Genomic DNA, 26,004 nt, shown 5'->3' with positions numbered 1-26,004 from the left:
ACATCAGCCAGAAAGAAAATCAACAGAACAGTGGCCTTAAATGACACATTAGACCAGATGGACTTAATAGATACATACAGAACATTCCATCTAAAAACAGAGAATACACATGCTTTTTAAGTGCACATGAAACATTCTTCAGGACATATCACATGTTAGGCCACAAAAACCAATCTCAAAAATTTGGGAAGACTAAAATCATATCAAGCATCTTTTAAAACAACTATGGTATAAAACTAGAAATCAATAATAAGGAAAAGAAACCTGGAGAAAAACACAAACACATGGGAGGCCAAACACCACTATAGTACACAACCAACAAAGAACTCAAAGAGGAAATGAAAAAATACTTTGTAACTAATAAAAATGAAAACAAAACATTCCAAAATACATGAGATGTAGCAAAAACTGATGTCAGAAGGACGCTTATAGTGATGGAGACCTAACTCAAGAAACAAGAAAAAATCTCAAATAAACAGTCTAACTTTATACCTAAAGGAAGTGGAAAAAGAACAAATGAAGGTCAAATATAGTAGAAGGAAGAAAGTAATAAAGACTGGAGCTAAAATTAATGAAATAGTCTAAAAAAGTAAAAAATTATAAAGATAACTGAAACCTACACCTCATTCTTTGAAAGGATAAATTGATATACCTTTAGTGAGAATCATCAAAGGAAAATAGAAATAGAAAATAAAAACAAAAATGAAAGAGAAATTACAGCTGAAACCACAGAAATACAAAGGATTACAAAATACTACCATAAATAATTACATGCCAGCAAATTAGACAATCTAGAAGAAATGGATATATTCCTAGAAACATACAATCTTCCAAGAGTGAATCCGGAAGATAGAGAAAAACTCAGCAATAACCAGTAAAAAAATTGAGTCAGTAATAAAAAGCCTCACTGCAAACAAAACTCCAGAACCAGATGGCAGGTGAATGCTACCAAACACTTAAAGAAGAGTTAATACCCAATACCTACACTTCTCAAACTATTTCAAAAAAATTAAAGAGGAAAGAACACTTCCTAATTCATTGTACAAGACCCTGACACCCAAACTAGATAAATTTCCTAATGAACACAGACACAAAAATCTTTAACAAAATATGGCAAACTGAATTCAATGATACATTTAACGGATCATATGCCATGATCATCCCCGGGATTTATTCCAGGGATGAAAGGGTAGTTTGGTATCCATAAATCAACCAATGTGTTATACCACGTTAACAAAATGAAGGATAAAACTCATATGATCATCTCAGAAGATGCAAAAGAAGAGCCTGACAAAATTCAACATTCATTTATGATAAAAACTCTCAAGAAAGTGAGTATAGAGGAAACATACCTCCACATAATTATGGTCATGTATAACAAACCCACAGCAAGCTTCACACTAGTAGTAAAATGCTGAAATATTTTCCTCTAAGCTCAGGAATGAGTCAAGAATGCCTGCTCTCACTACTTTTGTTCAACATAGTACCTGAAATCCAACAACAAAAGAAATAAAAAGCATCTAAAGTTGGTAAGAAATATGTAAAACTGAACTATTTGCAGATGACATGATACTGTCTACACAAAACTTTAAAGACTGCCCCAAAAAACCATTAGACATGATAAATAAATTCAGTAAAGTTGCAAGATACAAAATTAACATAAAGAAATTTCAATACACTACTACCAATCAGGAAGAGAAATTAAAAAAAAAATCCTATATGCAATTTCATCAAAAAGAATACCTAAAAATAAACATAGGCGGTGAATGACTCATACTCTGAAAACTATCTAACACTGATTAAAATAACTGAAGATGACAGAAGTAAATGGAAAGATACCATGCTAATGGATCAGAAAATCAGAATTGCTAAAATGTCCAAATGATGCAAAGAAATCTACAGATTTGATACAATTCCTATAAAAATACCAATGGGATTTTTCACAGAACTAAAACAAACAATCCTAAAATTTGTATGGAACCACAAAAGACCCCAAATAACCAAAGCAATCTTGAGAAATAACAAAGCGGGAGGTATCACACTCCTGGAGTGCAAACTATACTACAAAGCTATAGTAATCCAAACCATAGGATACTGGCACAAAAGCAGACACATAGACCAAAAGAACGAGAATAGAGAGTCCAGAAACAGACCCATACCTGTATGGTTAATTAATCTACAACAAAGGTGGAAAGAATGTACAATGGGGAGAAAAGAGTCTTTTCAACAAATGTTGCTGGGAAAACTGGACAGCCACATGCAAAACAGTGGAACTGAACCACTTTCTCACACCATACACAGAATTTACCTCAAAATGGATTAAAGACTTAAATGTAAGACCCGAAACTGTAAGAGTCTTAAAAGAAAACACATGGAAACTCTTGTCTCAGCCACAATTTTTTGGATGTTTCCTCAGACAAGAGCAATAAAACAAAAATAAACAAAATAGGACTACATCAAACTAAAAAAATGAACAGCAAAGGAAAACATCAACAAAAAGAAAAGGGAGATAATATTTGCAAATGATATATCCAGTAAGGGGTTAATATCCAAAATCCATAAATTTTGGATATTACATACATACAACTGAACCCCAAAAAGCCCCAAATAATTCAATTAAAAATGAACACAGTGGAATATTTATACTAAGTGAAATAAATCAGAGAAAAACAAATACCATATGATTTCATTTATATATGGAATCTAAAAAATAAAAGAAAATGAACAAAACAAAATAGAAACAGACTCATAAATGCAGAGAACAAATTGGTAATTGCCAGAGAGGAGGGGAGTAAGGAATGGACAAAACAGGTAAAAGGGATAGAGGTACAACTTACAGGTGTAACAAATAAATCATAAGGATATACAGTACATTAGGGAATACAGTCAATAATACTGTAGCAACTTTGTATAACGACAGATGGTAAAGAGAACTTATCGTGGTGATCATCTCATAATGTATATAAATTTCAAATCATTACATTATACACCTAAAACTAATACAATACTGTATGTCAACTATTAAAGAAAAAAAAGACATAGGGTTAACTGGATTTAAAAACAAGCCCAACTTGGGACGCCTGGGTGGCTCAGTTGGTTGGACGACTGCCTTCGGCTCAGGTCATGATCCTGGGAGTCCCGGGATCGAGTCCCACATCGGGCTCCCAGCTCCATGGGGAGTCTGCTTCTCTCTCTGACCTTCTCCTCGCTCATGCTCTCTCTCACTGTCTCTCTCTCAAATAAATAAAATCTTTAAAAAAAAAACAAAACAAGCCCAACTATATGCTGCCTACATGAGACTAAATTCAGCTTTAAGGACACACAGAGATTCAAAGTGAAGGGATGGAAACAGACATTTCATGCAAACAGAAGTCACAAAAACAGAGGTAGCTTTACCTGTTATCAGCAAAAAAATATACTTTAAGACAAAGACTGTACTAGGAAATAAACAAGAGGATATTTATGCACCAAATATAGGAGCACTTAAATATATAAATCAAATTATTAGTAGGCCTAAAGGGAGAAATAGACAGCAATACAATAATAATAGGGAGTCTTCAATACCCACTTTCATCAATGAATAGATTATCCAGACAGCAAATCAATAGACACTGGACTTAAATGAACATTAGACCAGATGAATTTAATAGACACAGAACATTACATCCACAAGCAGAATACACATTTTTCTCAAGCACACATGAAACATTCTTCAGGACAGATCATATGTTAGGCCCCAAAACAAGTCTTAATAAATTTAAAAAGACTGAAATCCTATCAAGTATCTTTCTAATCACAATGGTATGAAGCTAAAAATCAATTAGATAAAGACTGGAAAGTTCACAAAATATGCAGAAATTAAACAACTTGCTCAGAACAACCAATGGCTCAAAAAAGAAATAAAAAGGAGAAATAAAAAATATCTTGTGACAAATGAAAATGGAAATACAACATGCCCAAACGTAGGAACTTAGCAAAAGTAGGGAAGGAAGTTATGAGGGAAGTTATATGAGAAGATAATGAGAAAAGCCTATATAAGAAACAAAAAAGACCTATAATAAGCAATCTAAATTTACGTCTCAAGAACTGGAAAAAGATGAACTAAGCCTAAATTAAGAAAAGGAAGGAAATAGCAGATTAGAGCAAAAATAAATGAAATAAAGAATAAGATGACAGAAAATATCAGTGAAACTAAGAGCTTCTTAAAAAAAAAAACAATAAAATAGATAAACCTTTAGCTAGAATTCCCAAGACAAAAAGAGGACTCAAATCAGAAATGAAAAAGAAGACATTATAAGAGATACCACAGAAACACAAAGAATGAGAAAAACTAATGCAAGTAATTATACACCAACAAACTGGAAAACCTAGGATGGACAAATTCCTAGAAACATTCAACCTACTAAGACTGTATCATGAAGAAACAGAAAATCTAAACAGGCAAATTACTACTAAGGAGATTGAATCTGTAACAAAAACCTCCAAACAAAAGTCTGGGACCAGATGGCTTCATAACTAAATTCTACCAAACATTTAAATAATTATTAATACAAATCCTTCTCAAACAATTCCAAACTCATTTTATGAGGCTGGCATTACCTTATAACCAAAACTAGACACAGGCACTATAAGAAAAGAAAATCACAGGCCAATAATCCTGCTGAACATAGATGCAAAAATCCTCAACCAAGTATTAGCAAACCTAAACCAACAATACATAAAAGGATCACACACTATGATCAAGCAGGATTATTCCAGACATGAAAGGATCGTTCAACGTTGAAAAATTAAGGTGATATACCACATTAACAAAATTAAGTATAAAAATCATATGATCATCTCAGTAGTTTCAGAAAAGGCATTTGACAAAATTCAATATATATTCATAATAAAAACTTTCAACAAAGTGGGTAGGGAGAGAACATACCTCAACATAATGAAGGCTGTATATATATATAAAAAAAATAAAGGCTGTATATGACAAACCACATCAAACATCATACTCAATGAGAAGCTGAAAGCTTTTCCTTTAAGGTCAGGAACAACACAATGATGCCCGTTCTAGATATAGTACTAGAAGCCAGAGCCAGACAAATCAGACAAGAAAAAGCAACAAAAGGCATATAAATCAGAATGGAAGAAAGAAAACAATCTTTATCTACAAATGACCTATTATTTAGAGAAAACTCTAAAGACCCCATAAAAAAAAACTATTAGAATAACCAAATTCAGTAAAATTGCAGGATACAAAAGCAATATACAAAAATCAAATGCATTTCTATACACTAGTAACAAACTATCAGAAAGAGAAATTAAGAAAACAACCTCATTTACAACTATATTAAAAATAATAATATACCTAGGAATAAATTTAATGAAGGAAGTGAAAGACCTATACACTGAAATTCCTATGACACTAATAAAAGAAATAGAAGAAAATTTAAAAAAAAAAAAAAAGAAAAGATATCATGTTCATGGACTGGAAGAATAGGGATACAATCCCTATTCAAATTCCAATGATGTTTTTCACAGAAACAGAAAAAAACAGTCCTAAAGTCTGTATGGAATCACAGAAGACCCAAAGAGCCAAAGCAATCTTGAGAAAAAAGAACAAAGCTAAAGGCATTACAGTTTTTTATTTCAAACTATGTTACAAAGCTATTATATTTAAAATTCAGTGGTACTGGCATAAAAACAAACACACAGATCAAGAGTGCCCAGAAATAAACCCGCCCATACATGGTCAATTAATTTCTGATAAAGGAACCAAGAAAATACATTGCAGAAAGGACAGCTTCTTCAAAAAATAGTGTTGGGAAAACTGGAGAGCCACATGCAAAAGAACTAATTCAGCCACTAACTCACCATACACCGTATACAATAATCAACTCAAAATGGATTCAAGAGTTGAATATAAGACCTAAAACCATAAAACTCCTAGAACAAAGCACACAGGGTAAACTCCTTGACACTGGTGTTGACAATGTTTTTTTTCTATCTGGCACCAGAAGAAGACAACAAAAACTAAAATAAGCAAGTGGGATATTTCACTTGTTATGTACAGCATAGGAAATCAACAACATAATGAAAAGGTAACCTAGTGAATGGGAGAAAATATTTGCAACTCATTTACCTGATAAGGGGTCAGTATCTAAAATATATAAAGAACTCCTACACTCAGTAGAAAAAAAAAATCCAATTTACAAATGGATTGAGGAACTAAATAGACATCCAAATAAGACATACAGATGGACAGTCAGTGTATGAAAAGGTGCTCAACATCACTAATCATCAGGGAAATGCAAACTGAAATCACAGCGAGGTGTCATCTCACACATGTTAGAATGGCTAAATCAAAAACACAAACAAGTGTTCGCGAGGATGTGGAGAAAAGGGGATGCTTGTGCACTGCAGGTGGGAATATAAACTGGTGTGGTCACCATGGAAAACAGTATGGAGTTTCTTCAAAAAACTAGTAATAGGAACCACCATATGATGCAGCAATTCCACTTCTGGGTATTTATGTAAAGAAAACAAAAACGTGAATTCAAAAAGATCTATGCATCCCTGTTTCTGTGTAGCACTGTGTGTAACAGCCAAGATATGGAAAAAAAACAAGTGTCCACCAATGGCTGAATAAAGAAAGTACGGTATACACACACAGAGACATACACACACACTGGAATATAATTCAGCCATAAAAAGAATGAAATCTTGCCATTTGTGACAACGTGGCTCCATCTCAAGGGCATTATGCTAAGTGAAAAAATCAGACAAATACTGCATGATTTCACTCACGTGTGGAATCTAAACAAACAAGCAAATTCCTAGCTTGGTGAGGAGTGGGGAACAATGAGTCAAAAAGGACGAATTTCCTGTTATAAATAAGTCGGGGGATATAAAATACAGCAAGGGGACTGCATTTGACAATATTGTACTGTGTGTTTGAAAAGTTGCTAGGAGTGTTAATCTTAAGAATTCTCATTATAAGAAAAGTAAAACTTAGAAGTATGTGTGGTGATGCAAGTTATGGTATGATTATGGTAATCATTGTGTGGATATATATATCATTATTACATATATATCTCTCTCAAACTATTACGTTCTACCTCTAAAACTAACACAATAATGTATGTCAATTATATCTCACTAACATTTAAAACAAAAACAACTCTGTTAGAGAGGGAGAGTCTACAGGACAGTCACCAGTTGGATCTCTGTTTTGCCTCATCAGATAAGACAGTGTAGATACCTGCTTGGACCTGACAATGCCTCCAGGCAGAGATGTTAGCTGGAGAAAAACCTAAAGGAGAAGCTGAGGAGGAAGATTAGAAGGAACAACCTTTGAGAGGAAAATCTAGGCAAAGTTCTGATGATATTGAAGGAAAACGATCGCTGCCATAAATTCCAGACCCATGCTCCTAAATTACCTTCCGAAACAAATTATTGGATAAATGAGATCATCTTCAAAGAATACAGACTTCTAGAACATTTAATGAAATGAACCTAAGAGTTCTGAAAGTTCTTAGAAAGTAAAAATGTACAACAGAACATGAACAACTGTTTCATATGGATAGCAAATCATCCAATCTGGTAACGGAAAAGAATAAAGAAATAGCTTAGTATCCTTTCAAGAGGTCCCAGGAGCACACCCTAAGTTCCAAGTAACTCACATCTGTGCACATGCCTGATCATCTTCCCTAGCCAATCAAGTCTCTGGAGCGGACAGAAGGACAGGTTCTTCACTCCCTTTCCTGGACCCTTCGGGCTGGTTTCTTATCATGGTTATAGACAGAAGGGGAACATATCAGTAACTCCACCCAAAACTTTTGGCTTATTGGACCCCCTGTGAGATGAGATACTGAACACCGCTCTAGATCGAATTGCTGGTCAGTTCTAGGCAGGCGATGCACAGAAGTTAGAACCTAGCAGGACAATCTGAATTTACTTTCCAATTCTGCCACTAGCTGAGTGACTGTGAGGCTTCCCAAACTCTCTGAATCCAATTTCAAGAATAATCTCTAAGACAGTCTAAAAAACCACCGGAGGCAGGAGGGGGTGTGAGTTTGGCAGGTAATTAAGATTTTAGAACAGCATCTTCAAGAAACGTAGGTGAGAAGAAAACTTCAACCTTGTATGTGATTTTAAGCAGTGTTTTAAAATTATTATATTCACAATAGCTGTCATTTTAATGAAATGGGTTTTTCATTTCCCTGATCTATGAATGAAAATACACATCGTGATCAATTTTGTTTGATCTTTTGCCATCTAGTTCCCAATTTCACAGATGCGCAACCTAAAGCCGCCTCAGACTTCTCAGCTAACTTATTTTCCTACCTAGTAAGTTGCCTGGACTTGTTCCTAGGGCCTCCTGAATGGCACATCCTATGTGCTCTCAGAGAGAAAAAGTGTGTATACAGAGTGACTTTCTCCCATCCCCAGAACCCTAGCACAGGAAGCCTACAACTTTCAGTGTTCTGACAAAATCCTTGTTCCTTCTGTCACCGGCTAAGTCTAGCATCTACTCTGAGATTTTTGGTCCCTAGTGCCACCTAGTGGTAGAGATGTAAAAACAACGGCCTATCAGCCTTTCTAACCTGGATTCCATGAAATCCTAGTTGAGAAGAGCTAAGGTGGCATTGGTCATCTTGTAAGTTAAGCTGGAGAATTCCAGTAGAAATGATTGTAGTATTTATTATGGTATTTATTTTATGCAAAGAAGAAATTCTGGTATTATTTTATGGCATCACATAAAAAATTATTCAGGATTCATAAACAGAACAAAAATCAGTGAAATCAAATTTTCATACATTGAAATACTAATATAAACATACAAAATGTCAAGTAGACCAAGTTCATAAAAATCTTAAGCCTGCACTGTCATTCTTATAAAAATTACTGTGGGCCCTGGCTCTGTTGCTTCCCGGCTGCAAACCTCACCACAGGGCACCCCAGATTGTGGCTGGTCCTGCAGGGTTTTAGTCCCTTCCTTCGGAGTGGGGCTCTCAGGGTACACTTTTAGGTGGCTCCTCTACCCTGGCAGGTGACTTGGAGCTACTGACAATTTAATTCTCTCTGCCCAATCGGAAAGAGAGTGCTCTTCTGTAGCTAAGAATCTGCCAACTTCAGAGGGCTTCTCCCCACCAGGTTCATGATGTCTTTATTTTGTGGGGTATGGGGAAGATAAGCAGAAAGTGAATGAAAGAGGGGGTATCAGGCTTGGAAGGAGGATTTGGGGAGAAAGTCAAGAAGGGAGAATCTCACTGCTGACCAGTTTCTGAAATAATAAGGTGGCATCAACACGATACAGCAATCTCTGTAGCCCAATGCTGATTCTGTCACAGAGATCCCAATTTTTGTTTTTCTTTTCTTCTCCTAAAGCAGCTAACTACAATAGCCTCCTTAAGCTACGCTAGACAGAGGCCACCATAAGCTGTGTGACTGCTGCATACACTCTGGTATTTTGGGAGCTATCAGCTTCATTTCTAGAAAACCTTCCTGAGCACTGCCTGAGCCTGGAGGGAATGGCTAAGAGCTGTCCACTTTCCCCTGCTTCCCCCACTGCTCCCTCCTTTTCAGAGGGCACTGTCCTGGGGAAGCGGGCTGGGCAGAAGATGTAGGATCAGGCAGGCAAAGGGGCTACGGCACAGAAATTCATGTTTCTCAAAGTGCTTGTCCATGCTGGGCAGGCACTCCACGTGCCCCATTTGCAACCACAGCAGAGGAGGAACTGCCCAGGATGCCCACTGCACTAAAATCAAACTGGAAACTGAGGCGGTGAGGACAACTCCCTCTACCAAAACTCTTCTCAGGGAGGATGTCCCATGTAGTAAAAGGAAAACATGGATGGGCTGTGAAGGCCTAGTGAGAGACCTCCAAGTGAATTCTCAAATACATCCTCAAACTCCCACCTAAAAGGGGGGTGCTAGTTAACTGGAACCTTTGTCTTGGTGGTGCCCTATGAAAGTCTGGGTCTGAGTTGCTTAAGACCCCGAGGAGAGGCAACATACTCTCCCCACCTGCCAATCCTTTCTGCATACAACCATCAAGTCTTCCTCTAAACATGCATGATGAAAAAATATGTAAGCATTGGCCTGGGGCACCACATGTCTTGGTGAAACTCTATATATGACAGACATCAGCCAAGACAGATAGCCTTCCAACAGCAATGCCCCTGGTTTAACTAGTCAAAAGGTTTCTACACCTGGGGGAATTTGTGGGAGAAGGCCTGGCCCCTGCAGCCTTCTTGATTCTGAGACATTGGCTGTGCAGCCTGATTCTTGGAGCCGAAATTAAAAAATGCTTATGGAAACGAAGGTGGGTCACCTCAGGAAAGTTCTATATTCTTTATGACCTTTGTATTTTATCTATTTCACTCATTTAGTAAAGATAAAAAATTTTTTTTAAGTGTTATGGAATAAATACCATGCTGGGCACTAAGAACCGAAAGGTACAGAGGAGGTACAGAGAAGGCTGTGGCATGAATTACTTACTTAAATCCATCTTCCTCCTTGACAGAACCCTAATTTTGTCTGAGATGGCAATGTGCCCAGTTCAATACTTGTTTTTAGGCCCTCCTCTACAATAAGTGCAGGACATTAAAATGTAAATCCAAGTCCAATAAGTGGGGGGGGCTCTAGAAAAACTTTTGTTCCCCTATTAAAAGGTGACAGATACAACTGGCAACTTCCCTTACTTCTTCCTGCCCTGAGCTTGCAGGTGACAGGTGGGGCTGTAGCAGTCATTTGGCCCCTTAAAAGACAAGGCTGAGGGGCACGTAGGTGGCTCAGTCATTAAACGTCTGCCTTTGGCTCAGGTCAAGATTCCAGGGTCCTGGGATTGAGCCCCGCATCAGGCTCTCTGCTCTGAAGGAAGCCTGCTTCTCCCTCTCCCACTCTCCCTGCTTGTGTTCCCTCTCTCGCTGCCCCTCTCTCTGTCAAATAAATAAATAAAATTTAAAATAAAAAAAAAAAGGCTGAGAGAATTAGTGATAATGGCTTAACAGATTAGGGCTGATGAAGCTACTGCAACCGTCCACCTCAGGTCTTATTATGCAAGAAATATTCATTCCTACTTGTTTAAGCTATTCTTAGTTTAATATTATATTTCCTTGAGCCAAACACATTTCTAATTTCTACAAAGACAAATATGTATCTTGCAAATGTGGAGATAACGGGTAGAGGGTGGTGCCACAGACTGCAAGGAGAGAGCAGGGCAGAGAAGGGAGTGGTGGACGGAAATGCAGGTGATGCCACGTGAGACAAAGATGGATTCAGCAGTGAAGTGGTCCCTGGTGATTTGTGACAGTGGTGTCCACAGAATGGTAGTAGAGAAAGAGAGGCTGTGGAAGGATGAAGACTAACTGGGAGGTGAACGAAGAGGCTGATAACTTAGACCAGAGGTTAGCAAACCATGGCCCCCTGAATATCTCCACCCTGCCACCTGTTTTTGCAAATGTTTTCTGGGGACCCTGTCACGCCCATGTATTTCAGCACTGCCCGTGGCTGCTTTCAGTGCTACCATGGCAGAGATGACTGGCTGAGGGAGAATACAGCCCCAGAACCCAAAATATTACTCTCTGATCTAAAAAAAAAAAAAAAAAAGTGCACTGACCCTTGATTTAGACCATTTTCCCACATGCTTGGCTGTGCACACAAAGGCACAAATAGCCAAGGAGCTAGAGGAAAACCCAAGGTTACAGGTTTTGTTTTTAAAGAGATGGGGAGACCTTCTAGAATGGATGCCAGTGTAGCAGCAAGAAGCGAAGCCCTGGAGAGGGAGGGACTGAGCTGTGGAGAACACAGAAGGGCTTCCGGAGCAGAGCAAGAGCACAAGGTGAAGGGCTCCCTGGTGACAAAGTGTCACGGGCTGCTCCCTCCCACCGGGAAGGCTTATAGTAGATTCTGAGCAGGGCATGTGAGGGACAGATCTGCAAGAAGGTTCAGAACCCACTCTCTGTAGACTGTAGGAAAAGTGAGCCTACAAAGAGAGGAGATATTCTGCCAAATCATTTGGTCTCTGTAGGCCATAGTTTCACCATCAGTAAATTGAATTTTTATCTGGGGATTGGAAAGTCTAACCAATCAAGAATTGTAAAGCTCTCTGCAACTATGAAATGCCACTGAAATACTTAATAATAGAACTCTCCTGATACCAGGATGCTGTGAGAGTGAGGAGGCAGATGCTGTCATCGTGCCTGAAAGATGAAAAGCTCCGTACAGACGTTGGGTCTTATGAACTACCATCATCACAAGAGGCAGGTAGCAGGCACGCTGTACATACATGACTCAGACAACTACACCAACCAGGCAGACTGGAAGTGTTTTATAAGGAACAGAAACAGGAGAAATACATGAACATGGAAAGAAGTGGTTCTCTTATTCCTCCAACCTGAGGAGACTGCAGCAGGTATATGGTCATTTAAGTTTTAGTTTTCAGCCTTTTCTTCCCGTGTTTTCCCCAAAGAATCACAAAATATTAGAACTGGATGAGTCCCTTCAGTTATACTGATTTCAAACCACTTCTTTAAATGGATGATGAACAGGAGACCCAAAGAAGGTGTATCATCTAGTGATGGGCCCAGAGCTGCCAAAGACTCCTTCCTACTCCATCCAGACTGTTCTCCTCGCATTGGTGCCGCCCCAGCCTTACTCCCCTATCTTATCTCAGTGGGCTTCCCCAGGGGCCACATCTGTCCCGAGGAGCAGGGCAGCAGTAGCGGCCTCTTCTGGGAGGACCTCTATCACCCTGGTGTACTGAGCAACTGTGGACAGCAGGTGTCCCACATGGCAACCGGGCCCTGGCTGGGGTGTCTCCAAGCAGAAAAGTCTTTAAGGCCAGTTTTCTAGAGAAAACTGGGAATCATCAGCCCCTGGAGACCTTCCTGCTCCTCTGGGATAGGCACTTCCTGGGGCAGGCACAAGTCAGGGAGCCCTACCAAGCCTGCTCCTGTGCAATCACACTCTTCAGGAACCACCTGGGTAAGTAACTGGGGTAAGGGAGTTTCAGATGGGCTCAAAGCTTCTGCCATCCACTGCTTAAGTGACAAAAGTAGGTACCAACAAATAACACATAAAGTTCTACCTCTATTTTGAATGAAAACCTTACTCTATTTCTAGATATGTCTCCTCAGGCAAGGGAAACAAAAGCAAAAATAAAGTGTTGAGACTATGCCAACATAAAAAGTTTTTGCACAGCAAAGGAAACCATCAACAAGATGAAAGGCAGCCTACTGAATGGGAGAACATATTCACAAATGGTGTATGAAATAAGGGGTTAGTATCTGAAATGTATATAATACTTCTACAATTTAACACCAAAATTCTCAAATAATCCAACTTAAAAATGGGCAAAGAACCTGAATTTTTCTGAAGAAGACATACAGATGGCCAGGAGACACATGAAAATATGTTCAGGATCACTTATCATCAGAGGAATGCAAATCAAACCGTGATGATAGATATCCACTGCACAGCAGTCAGAATGGCTCAAATCAAAAAGATAAGAAACAAGTATTGGTGAGGATGTGGAGAAAAAGGAAACCTCTGTGCACTGTTGGTAGGAATGTAAATTGGTGAAGCCATTGAGGGAAACAGTATGGAGACTTCTCAACAAATTAAAAATAGAACTACCTTATGATCTAGTAATTCCAGAAGTGGGTATCCCCCGCCCCCCATCAAAATGAAAACACTATTTCAAAAATACACAGGTATCTCTACATTTCTTGCAACATTATTTGTAATAGCCAAGATATGGAAACCAAGATAAATAAAGAAAATGTACCATATATGTACAATGGAATACTATTCAGCCATAAAAAAGAATGGAAAAAAAATGCAATCTTGCCATTTGCAACAACATGCACAGACCTATAGGGTATTACACTAAATGAAATAAGTCAGAAAGGTGAAGATAAATATCACATTGTTACACTTAAATGGGGAATCTAAAAAACAAGCAAAGAAAAAGTAGAAACAGACCCATAAGTGCAAAGAACTGATGGTTGCTGGGGGCAGAGGATGGGCAAAATTGGTTAAGGGGAAGGGGAAAGTACAGGCTGGAATGAAATGAGTAAGTCACGGGGATAAAAGGCACAGCTTAGGGAACACCATCAATGGTACCGTTATAGCCCTGTATGGTGACGGATGGTAGCTACACGTGTGGTGAGCAAAGCATAATGTGTAAACTTGTCAAATCACTATGTTGAATACCTGAAACTAACGTACATCAAGAGTCAGCTATGCTTCAGTTAAAACAAAAAAATTAAAGAAAAAATCATTACAAAAACCTGTTCTTAAAGGTTATGAGTCCCTTTCAAAATTGGAAGAAATAGCTTTGCAGAAAAAGGTACGTATTAGTAAATTTGACATACATTTCAGGAAGTCCGTGGACCACTTCCCATTTATGGACTCTTCGGGGGTCCCAAGAGCACACTACTCATTGGTTACCCTCCATCTACCCACACAACTAAAGGTGTACTAACAGTGATTGTCTCTAAGTGGTGAAGTCCTAGAGGACTTTTCATTTCTTAATTTTTTTGTGTGTGTTTTCCACATTTTCTGTAGTGACCATGTTTTATAGAGCATAATCAGAAAAAAAGTGTGAAAAACTGAGTCTTAAAAGTACACAGTCCAAACTCCTTCTATTGTCTTCGTCCACACATTAGCTTTTTTGTATCCCACAAGCCTCCAAAAAGCTCAACCAAGGAACCAGTCAAGTGAATTTCTGTTACTGATCCTAATACTATATGTGCTTTAATTAAGTGTGGGATATCGCCAGTAAAGGACTCAATGGGAAATTCCAAATCAATGTATCTTATTATTCTGGGTGCTTTCAAAGAAATTTCTGCAACTGAGTATGCCTGAAGAAAATGTTGCATTTATAGTTTCAGTAAGCTAAAAATCTCTTTTTCTCACACTTACCCTTTACTTCTTTCAGATCTCCAATGGCGATTTAACAAGTGCTATAACCACCTTCCCCTAAACGTCAGTCTCATCTGAAGAGAGCCTGATAAAGATGCATCTCAAGAAGGCAGATTAGATCTGTATGAGATCAGAGGCACATTCCAGCCCTAAAAACCAGGCATGGAAGGGAGGCTCCAAATGAATAAACTACAAGTTCAATGAGGACAAATGAATAAAGTCATCTTAGAGAGTTCTGGGGGAATATCTGGTGTAAGACACAAGGAAGACTATGCCTCAGAAATTACTTCATTAAATAAGATACATGATATGATACACCCTTAATGGTGTTCCACCCAGGATAAGGCATTCCTACCCTCTCATCTTCCCACCCAGGTCTATGAACTCGGCTTTCCAAGCCAGGAATCTCCCCCTCTTAGGCAGACAGGAAAATACCACGATCTCGCTCTCACAAAAGCAGCTCTCCCTAAAGGATCAGAGGACCGTAACAATGCCAGCAAGGCCAGGCTGGCATAGCTGCACCAGAAGCAGGCTCTGTCCAATCAGCAAGTAAGAAGTCAAGAGATATACACTGTTCTAGAATCCTCTTTTCTATTATGAACTGTGAATGGAAATGAGGGTGTGAGCTAAGAGAGCCCATGAGGAGCTGGAGTGGTGGCTGAGCTGAGGTCCAGGAGATAAACCTGAACTACCAATTACTGAGCTGCCCGAGAAGGTGCTGCTGGTTCCACCCAGGGAGGGTGAGCCTGCTGGCAGGCCCTGAACCTGCACACATACTGTGCTGTGACCAGGAGGAGGCTGCCACAGTGCTGGCCTCCATTACGGGGACAGTCTGGCAGAGCGGACATGGCATGTGCTTAGAGGCAGGTAACTCTTCAGTTTGAATTCAGGCTCCACCACGTGGTAGCTATGTGAACCAGGACAAATTCTTTCACCTTCCTGGGCCTCAGTTTCTTCATCTATAACATAAAGGTATCAATACCTATCTTGCAGGGTTATTATAAGGATTAACTAAAATAAATTAAATGACACATGTTAACAGGTACTCATTAAACGGCAGGGTAATTTTTTGCCCTGTTGTCAAACCATTTGCTACTCCTCAGACAAAGTGATTTTTCCAAAGCAGAAATCTGACCTTCCTAGTTCCCTACTTAAAACATTTCAATGGTTCTCCTTTGCTCTCATAATAAAGAGCAAACTCCTCCGCTGAGTGCAAAGGAGAGACCAAAGTGGCAGTACAAAGGTAGGAAACACAAAAGGAATAAAAATGGATTTTGCTATAAAAAAAATGAGTCAAAGAACTCACAAAAGGGATATAAAATAACATATATCAAAAATGTGGGGAAGAGAGGAGAAAAGAATGGGTCTGAACTGAAACGATCAACTTCAAACATAATGCTATACGCAGGAGAGGTTATATGCAAACCTAATGGCAATCACATATAAAAAAACCATTGATAAATATGCAAAATATAAAGACAAAGAAATCCAAATATATCATTAAAGAAAATCAGCAAAATCAAAGACAGACAAGAAAGGATCCAAGAAAATCTTCAGAAACAAACACAAGTAATAAAGTAGCAATAAATATGTATCTATCAATAATTACTTTGAATGTAAATGGACTAAACACTCCCATCAAAAGATAAAGGGTGACAGAGTGGATAAAAACACAAGACCCATCTATATGCTACCCACAAGAGACTCATTTTATTTTTTTAAAGATTTTATTTATTCTTGCGAGAGAGAGAGAGAGAGAATTTGCAGTGGGAAGGGGCAGAGTGAGAAGCAGACTCCCCATCGAGCAGGGAGTCCAATGCAGGACTCAGTCCCAGGACCCTGGGATCATGACCTCAGCCAAAGGCAAACACTAAACCTACTGAGCCATCCATGCGCTCCATATAAGAAACTCATTTTAGACACCTGCAGATTGAGAATGAGGGGATGGAAAAACATCTATCACAGAAGTGCATGTCAAAAAAAAAAAAAAAAAGCAGGAGTAGTAATACTTATATTGGACAAAATTTACTTTAAAACAAAGACTGTAACAAAAGATAAAAAAGGACACTATACCATAATAAAGGTAACATTCCATCAAGATATAACAATTATAAATATTTAGGCACCCAACATAGAACACCCAAATACATAAAACAGTTAATAACAAACATATAATAATGCTATTAGGGGACTTTAACACCTCACTTACATCAATGGATAGATCATGTAAACAGAAATCAACAAGAAAACAGTGGGTTTGAATGACACTCCAACAGATAGATTTAACAAATATATTCAGAACATTCTATTCTTTTTTTTGATTTTTTTTTTTATTTTTTTCAGCATAACAGTATTCATTATTTTTGCACCACACCCAGTGCTCCATGCAATCCGTGCCCTCTACAATACCCACCACCTGGTGCCCCCAACCTCCCACCCCCCACCCCTTCAAAATTCTCAGATCGTTTTTCAGAGTCCATAGTCTCTCATGGTTCACCTCCCCTTCCAATTTCCCTCAACTCCCTTCTCCTCTCCATCTCCCCTTGTCCTCCATGCTATTTGTTATGCTCCACAAATAAGTGAAACCATATGATAATTGACTCTCTCTGCTTGACTTATTTCACTCAGCATAATCTCTTCCAGTCCCGTCCATGAGAACATTCTATTCTAAAACACCAAAATACACATTCTTCTCAAGTGCACACAGAACATTCTCCAGAACGGGTCACCTATTAGCCCACAAACCTACCTCAACGAATTCAAGAAGATGGAAATCAGGGGCACCTGCGTGGCTCAGTCGGTTAAGCATCTGCCTTTAGCTTCGGTCATGATCTCATGTCCTGGTATTAAGCCCTGTGTGGTGGGCTCCCTGCTCAGCAGAGAGTCTGCTCTCCCTCTTCTCTGCCCCTCCCCACCCCTGCTTGTGCTCACTTTCTCTCTCTCGTCTCTCAAATAAATAAAATCTTAAAAACAGAAATCGAAATCATACCATGCATATCTTCTGACCACAATGCTATGAAACGACAAGTCAACCACAAGAAAAAAATCTGGAAGGACCACACACACACGGAAGTTAAATAATATGCTATTAAACAATGAATAGGTCAACCAGGAAATCAAACAAGAAATCAAACAAGAAATCAAAAAAGTATGCGAAAACAAATGAAAATGAAAATACAATGGTCCCAAACCTCTGGGATACAGCAAAAGTGGTTCTAAGATGGAAGTTTATAGCAAAACAGGCCTACCTCAAGAAGAAAAATCTCAAACAACCTAACTTGACACCTAAATGAGACTGGAAAAGAATAACAAACAAAGCCTAAGAGCAGCAGAAGGAAGAAAATAATAAACCCTAGAGCAGAAATAAATGATATAGACACCAAAACAACAACAACAACAACAACAACAACAACAACAAACAATAAAGCAATTCAATAAAACCAGGAGCTGGTTCTTTGAAAAAAAAAATCAATAAACTTGACAAGCCTCTGGCCAGACTTATCAGGAAAAAAAGAAAAAGAATTCAAATAAATCAAAAATGAGAGAGAAGAAATAACACCATAGAAATACAAACAATCATAAGAAAATATTATGAAAAACTATATGCCAACAAATTGGACAACCTAGAAGAAAATGGATAAATTCCTAGAACATATAAACTCCTAAAACAGAAACAGGAAGAAATAGAAAATCTGAACAGACCAATAACAAGCGAAGAAACTGAATGCTAAAAACACTCCCCAGAAGTACAGGGCCAGAGGGTTTCATAGGTGAATTCTACCAAACATTTAAAGAGTTAATACTTACTCTTCTCAAACAACAGAAAGAGAAGGAAAATTTCCAAATTCATTCCTTAAAGCGAGCAGTACTCTGATATCAAAACCAGATAAAGACATAACTAAAAAAGAGACATACAGGCCAATGTCCTGGATGAACATAGATGCAAAAATCCTCAAATAAATACTAGCAAACCAAATCCAACAATACATTTAAAAAAAAAAAAAATCCCCCAAAACAATCCTGTTTCCAATTGCACTAAAAATAATAAGATACCTAGGAATAAACCTAGCCAACAAGGTGAAAAACTAGTACTCAGAAAACTATAAAACACTGATGAAAGAGGGGTGCCTGGGTGGCTCAGTCGGTTCAGTGTGTGACTCTTGATTTCGGTCCCAGTCATGATTTCGGGGTCCTGGGATTAAGCACCGGGTAGGACTCTGTGCCCAGCAGGGACTTGGCTTGAGGATTCTCCCTCTCCCTCTGCCCCTGCCCCAGCTTGCAGGCTCTCTCTCTCTTTAAAAACAAAAAGAAAAACAAAAAGAAAAATAAAAACACTGATGAAAGAAGTTGAAGACAATGCATATGGGAAAACATTCCATTCTCATGGACTGGAAGAACAAGTATCGTTAAAACTGTCTATGCTACCCAAAGCAATCTACACATTTAATATAATTCTGATCAAAATATGAACAGCATTTTTCACAGAACTGTGAACAAACAATTTGTGCTGTACCACAAAGACCCCAAATAGCCAAAGCAGGTTTGAAAAAGAAAAGCAGAGCTAGAGGCATCATAATTCTGGACTTCCAGTTATATTATCAAACTGTAGTAATCAAAACAGTATGATGCTGGCACGAAAAAAGATAGAGAGATCAATAGAAATGGAATAGGAAACCCAAAAATAAACCCACAACTATATGGTCCCTCTTTGACAAAGCAGGAAATATTACATCCAATGTGAAAAAGACAGTCTCTTCAACAAATGGTGTTGGGAAAACTGGACAGTGACATGCAAAAGAAAAAAAACGGAACCACTTTCTTATACTGTACACAAAAATAAATTAAAAATGGACTAAGGACCTAAATGTGAGACCTGAAGCTATAAAAATCCTAGAAAAGAACACAGGCAGTAACTTCTTTGACATCAGCCAAAGCAACTTTTTTCTAGATATGTCTCCTGAAGGGAAACAAAAGCAAAAATAAACTTTTGTGTTGTGACTATATAAAAATAAAAAACTTCTGCACAGCAAAGAAAACAACTAAAAGACAAGCTACAGAATGGGAGAAAGTATTTGCAAATAACATATCTGATAAAAGGTTAGTATCCCAAATATAGAAAGCATTTATCAAATTCAACATCCAAAAATCAAATAATACAATTATGGGGCGCCTGGGTGGCTCAGTGGGTTAAGCCGCTGCCTTCGGCTCAGGTCATGATCCCAGGTCCTGGGTTCGAGCCCCACATCGGGCTCTCTGCTCAGCAGGGAGCCTGCTTCCTCCTCTCTCTCTGCCTGCCTCTCTGCCTGCTTGTGATTTCTCTCTGTCAAATAAATAAATAAAATCTTTAAAAAAAAAATACAATTATAAAATAAGTAAAAGATGTTTTTCCAAAGAAAACATACAGGTGGCCAACAGACACATGAAAAGATCCTCATCACTTGCCATCAGGGAAATGCAAATCAAAACTACAATGAGATACCATCTCACACCAGTCAGAATGGCTAAAATCAACAACAGAAACAACAGGTGGTGGTGTTTGGCAAGGATATGGAGAAAAAGGAACCCCTTTGCACTGTTGGTGGGAATGCAAAACAGTGCAGCCACTGTGGAAGACAGTTCGGAGGTTCCTCAAAAGATAAAAATAGAACTAGCCTATAAACCAGCAATCACACTATTGGGTATTTACCCAAAGAATACAAAAACAATAATTCAAAGGGATACACACATTTATATAATAACATTTATATAATAGCATTATTTACAATAGCCAAGATAAGGAAGCAGCCCAAGTTTCCATCTATAGATAAAAGGATAAACAAGATGTGGCATATACATACAATGGAATATTAGCCATAAAAAAAGAATGAAATTTTCCCATTTGCAAGGACATGGATGGAGTTAGAGTGTATTATGCTTAAGTGAAATAAATCAGAGAAAGACAAATATTGTACAATTTCATTCATATGTGGAATTTAAGAAACAAAACAAATGATCAAAGGGAGAAGAAAAGAGAGAGACAAATCAAGAAACAGATTCTTAATTATAGAGAAAAAACTGAGGATTACCAGAGAGAAAGGGATGGGTTAAATAGATGATGGGGATTAAGGAGTGCACTTGTGATGAGCACAGGGTAATGTATGAAAGTGTTAAATTACTAAATTGTACACCTGAAACTGATATAGCACTGTACGTTAACTAAAAGCTTAGGGGCACCTGGGTGGCTCAGTTGATTAAGTGTCCAACTCTTGATCTCAGCTCAAGTCATGAACTCAGGGTTGTGAGATCGAGAGCCATGTACTTAAGATTCTCTCTTCCTCTGCTCCCCCTCCACCCCACCTCCCCACACCCCCACAAAAGAGCAGTGCTGGTCCTTGCCAACCTCTCTCCCTTGCTCTCCTGTGCACCAGCCACAGGGACCTGCTTTATGCTCTTGGAAAATTTAATCCTTATCATTTCAAAGCCTTTATACACGTTGAAAGCCCACTTCCCAGATCCCATCTACCTGGTTAACAACTTCTCCTAATCTCTTTGGGAAAAACCTTTAACCTCCAGACTAGGTCAAGCTTCCTGATAATGCTGTTTGCCTCTCTCTCTCACAGAGCTAAATCTGCTTGTTAATTATACTCATAACGATCTACACTATGTCTTAGTAACATTAAGAGATAAGGAACTGGTTTTTGATTATCACTGAATCCCTAGGAATCAACACCAATCACAATGCCTGGTTCCATTTTAGGAACTTAAAACTTGTACTGAATAAATAAATACAAATTCAGAGGAGGTGTTGGGGAAGCAGTAGCTATTAATCTAGTTAGTATTTCTCAGTAACACTTACCCACATTCTGCCCAGCATGCTTATTAATATTAAATTTTTCCTTCCTTGCTGGATTTTTAGCTCTGTTGCATACAACTCTGAAGTTCCACTGCCTCCAAATGATAGTGGGGCTCAGAGGAGATGCTCCAGGCTGGGGAAATGGTATGGGATTGAAGGGAATGCCCGAATAGAAAGAGAGAGAAGGGTGAACTCTACCCTAAAGGCAGCTATGGCCTGAGGTAAGAACAAGTTTCCTGCCTTAATTTTTCCTTCTTAGGGCCGTTGGGAGTTGAGCTCTCTTTGTGGGGATGTGAGGATTCAAAAGGGCAACACTTACTTGCTCCCATGAAGAAATCATATGACGTTCAGCAGGTGGTTTCTCTATGATAGTCACCTCTGTCACACCTGGGGAAGATTCTGGAAGAGGAAAAGAAAGTCTGTAGAGTTGCAATGGAAGTGCTCTCACATATTTCAATACTAGAGGCGGATTGTTGGAGAGTACCTAGGAATATCAGATTCCTTTGAGTAGCATTTATTACCCCTGTGATAAAAAACAGGGAGAACTGTCAGTCCTTCAAAGGCCCTCAGTCCCACAACCTAGGACCACGCAATCAACGTGGTAGAAAGAACATCAGAACACCTACTACACTCAGTCTCTGCTCGGTACTTCAACTGTTGAACAAAAATCAGAGATTCTACATTCCTAGTGATTTTGTAACTCAACTTCTCACTTACAACATTGTCAGAAGGAATAAAGAATAGCACCTCAATAAACTTTTACAAGATACAAAACTTATTTCCTAGTTTTTCTTCTAAATAAAACCCATCTGTACTCTATGGGTTCCCAGATGTATAGTATAGGCTAACACTATGAAAACTGGATTCCATCCACAAATACAGTGAAAACAAAATAAATCATTTCTCTAAAGTCTTGAAAGCAGTAAAAGGTCTCCTAATAACCTCTTTGTGGAGCTATGCTCTAGCATTCATTCTGAGGTAAAAAAGAAGCCACCTGACTTGGAATTCAACAGATTTTAATACCTCCTCCTACATTCTCCAGTTGTCTGTTTACCCACACTCAGGATTTTAAAATCCTTAATCTAAGACATAAACTTGGCTATGGGTTGAACTGTGTCCTTCAAAAAATATACGTTGATGTCCTAACTGCCATTCCTCAGAATATGACTTGATTTGGAAAGAAGGTCATTGAACATAGAATTCACTAAGATGAGGTCACAGTGGAGTAGGGTGGCCCCAAATTCAATATGACCAGTGTCCTTATGAAAAGAATGCTTTGTGGAGAGACAGAGGGAAGAGGGCCACATGAAGATGGAGAAGTGGAGTAACAGATCTGTGATACAAGGAATGTTAAAGACTGCTGGCAAACCACTAGAAGTTAGAAAAGAGGCGAGGCAGGTTCTTCTCTTCCAGGTTTCAGAATAAGAGTGACATGGCCAACCCTTTGGTCTGAGGCTTTTGGCCTCTAGGACTGTGAGAATAAGTCTGTTGTTCTAAGGCACCTGGTTTGTGGTATATTCTATGGAGAACTAGCACAAAGCCTATCACTTTTCTCCCTGAGATACCGCATAGATTATTCCCATTGTCACCACTGTTTTAGGCCATGGTCACTGCAAGTGTAGGTGCAATCGAAGCCAGGAACTCTCTGTGCTCGGATCCATCCTCAGCCAGACCCAGGCTTGCTTCCTGTCCGATCTAGTGGGTTTTCCTTGTGGTCTGGAGGATAAGGCCCTTCTCTGTCTGGTCTTAACTTCTTCCACCCTGTAGTCCAAACCCTCTGTTCCAGGTGTGTCAGTTTCCTCATTGTCTCCACCTCTGGGCCCTCCCTCCAGAATGAAATCTGTACTTACCTTTGACTATGCTGTATTCCTTTCCCATTATACACACCCAAACGTGTCCACCTACCCAAGCCCTACCCATACTTCAAGGTTATGCTAAGGTTCCACTGACTTCATGAAACCGTTTCAGATGACTCTAGTTCACCATGATCTCTGCTTCTGCCAATATCTGAACCCATCACATGCAAGCCTGGGGCCAAATATGTTTATGCTTTTTTTTTTTTAAAGATTGTATTTGAGAGGGAGAAAGAGAGGGACCACATGCACAAGCAGGAGGAAGGGCAGAGGGAGAAGCAGACTCCTCACTGAAGAGGGAGCCCGATGTGGGACTCCATCCTGGACCTGTCCCAGTACCCTGGGATCATGACCTGAGCCAAAGGCAGACGGTTAACCGACTGAGCCACCAAGGTGGCTTTTTAAAAATACTTATTTAAGAGAGAGACAGAGAGTGAGTGAAAGAGCGCACATATGTTTATACTTAATTACATTCTATTTTGAACCATACTTTGGTTATTTATGATAATACTGTAAACAGATAATGTATTGAAAAGAATTTTTAAAATCTCTAAGGATAAGGCAGACACTTCTCATCCAGTTTAATGTATAAAATGGTTCCTGAACCCAACCCTCCAATATTTTTGTGAGGAGGCTTCCCCATGGCAACAAGCAGTTCTCAGATATCCTGGTGTCCTACAAGGAAACAGCATCAGTCTAGAAGACTGCCACCCTCCCCACTTCAGACACCAGGGATGAGTCCAGTTTTATACCTCTGCTTCCTCACCGACCTACTACAGACTGGGGCTTCTCAAGACCCCCTCTCTCCTTGTATTCAGACACCAGTCAACAGCCCAGACAATCACCTATACTTCTCACTGACTGGCTGTAAGTCAGGAGGTTCCTAAGACCCCCTCCTCAGGTTCCATTAATTTGCCAGAGGGGCTCACAGAATTCAGAGAAATATTTTACTTACTAGATTACTGGTTTATTATAAAAGAATATAACCTAGGAACAGCCAGATGGAAGAGATGCTTAGGACAAGGTATGTGGGAAGGGGCACGGAGCTTCCTTTCCCTCTCTAGGCAGGCTACTTTCCCCACATCTCCATTTGTTTACCAACATGGAAGTTTCTGGGTTTTTATGAAGGCTTCATTACATAGACACAATCAATTAAATCATCAGCCAGTGAGGACTGATTCAACCTTCAGACCCTCTTCCCTTCCCAAAGGTCAGGGAACGGGACTAAAAATACCAATCCTCTCATCACATGGTTGGATATTGGGGCAATCAGCCCTCATCCTTTAGTGCTTTCCGAAACTCACCTCATTAACGTAATGAAAGATCTTTACCACTCTCAAAACTTGGGAAATTCCAGGGTTTGGGGAGCTGTAAGTAAGGAACTGCAGACTAAGACAAAATACACATTTTTTTGTCCTGAACATCCATGCCCTGAACGACATGGGTTTGAATTGCATGGGTCCACTTGAACACCTATTTTTTTCAATACAGTACCGTTAAATATATTTTTTTCTTATGATTTTCTTAATGACATTTTCTTATAGAAAACATAAAACATACAAAATAATGTGTTAATCACCTTGGTTATTGGTAAGATTTCCAGTAGACTGTAAGCTATTAGTTAATATACAGATTCTCTACTGCAATGTTGGTGTGGGGATGGGGAGAGCATCAGCAGCTTAATCAAGCTTTGTCAAGGGTCAGCTGTCATCTGAGTGAGCAAATATATATTTCTTATAAATCAGAATATCACAGTGTGGTTCACTGATTCTATAATCATGTTAGTGTCCTTTCTATGCATCATAAATTTCCTCCAAGTTGTCACAAAGTTCCGATCCTGAGACACAGCAACATCCCAATACAGGAGGCTAAGAATTCTGAACTCCACATATTCTACTCTTGATTTAGGCGTTCACTAGAGTGACTGTTAGATGAGTCTTCACCTTTCTTACCATTCAGAGAGACAATAATTATAATATTTGCCTTGAAAAGTGAAACAGAAGCAGCAAAGGTAAAGGTGCTCTAGAAGAGCAAAAAGTACCATATACATAATTTTTTTTTTTCTGCCTTCTGTTCAATGTCCTTTTAAAGATATTGGGAACCATGGTACTATGGTGGAAAAATACCATGTGCTTCAAGCCGTTAGACCTGGGCTAAGCCCTTGCTATGCCCTTGACTAGTTAGGATGGAAGATGTTGTCCATCCCTTCAGAGGTGGTGACATTTGGCAATGCTCCACCAAAGCTAAGACAGTGAATAGGAAATGTTATTACTCACATTTTTTTTTTAAAGATTTTATTTATTTATTTGAGAGAGAGACAGTGAGAGAGAGCATGAGCGAGGAGAAGGTCAGAGAGAGAAGCGGACTCCCCGCGGAGCCGGGAGCCTGATGCGGGACT

At 39.0% G+C, this 26,004-nt stretch overlaps 1 protein-coding gene across 3 annotated transcripts in view; it reads right to left on the bottom strand.

The window, feature by feature from the left end:
* Positions 1–26,004, bottom strand: part of TPGS2 (tubulin polyglutamylase complex subunit 2) — a 69,990-nt gene that overhangs the window by 38,971 nt on the left and 5,015 nt on the right. For all 3 annotated transcript variants that reach the window (XM_047697433.1, XM_047697434.1, XM_047697435.1), the window contains exon 2: positions 22,073–22,152. In XM_047697433.1, coding sequence (XP_047553389.1) covers positions 22,073–22,152 — 80 coding nt within the window. The remainder of the gene's footprint in view (positions 1–22,072; positions 22,153–26,004) is intronic.

This window comes from Lutra lutra, chromosome 12, assembly GCF_902655055.1.
Source record: "Lutra lutra chromosome 12, mLutLut1.2, whole genome shotgun sequence".
Taxonomy (NCBI): domain Eukaryota; kingdom Metazoa; phylum Chordata; class Mammalia; order Carnivora; family Mustelidae; genus Lutra; species Lutra lutra.
Note: the sequence above shows the minus strand (reverse complement) of the source record. Positions and strands in the feature narration are given on the sequence as shown.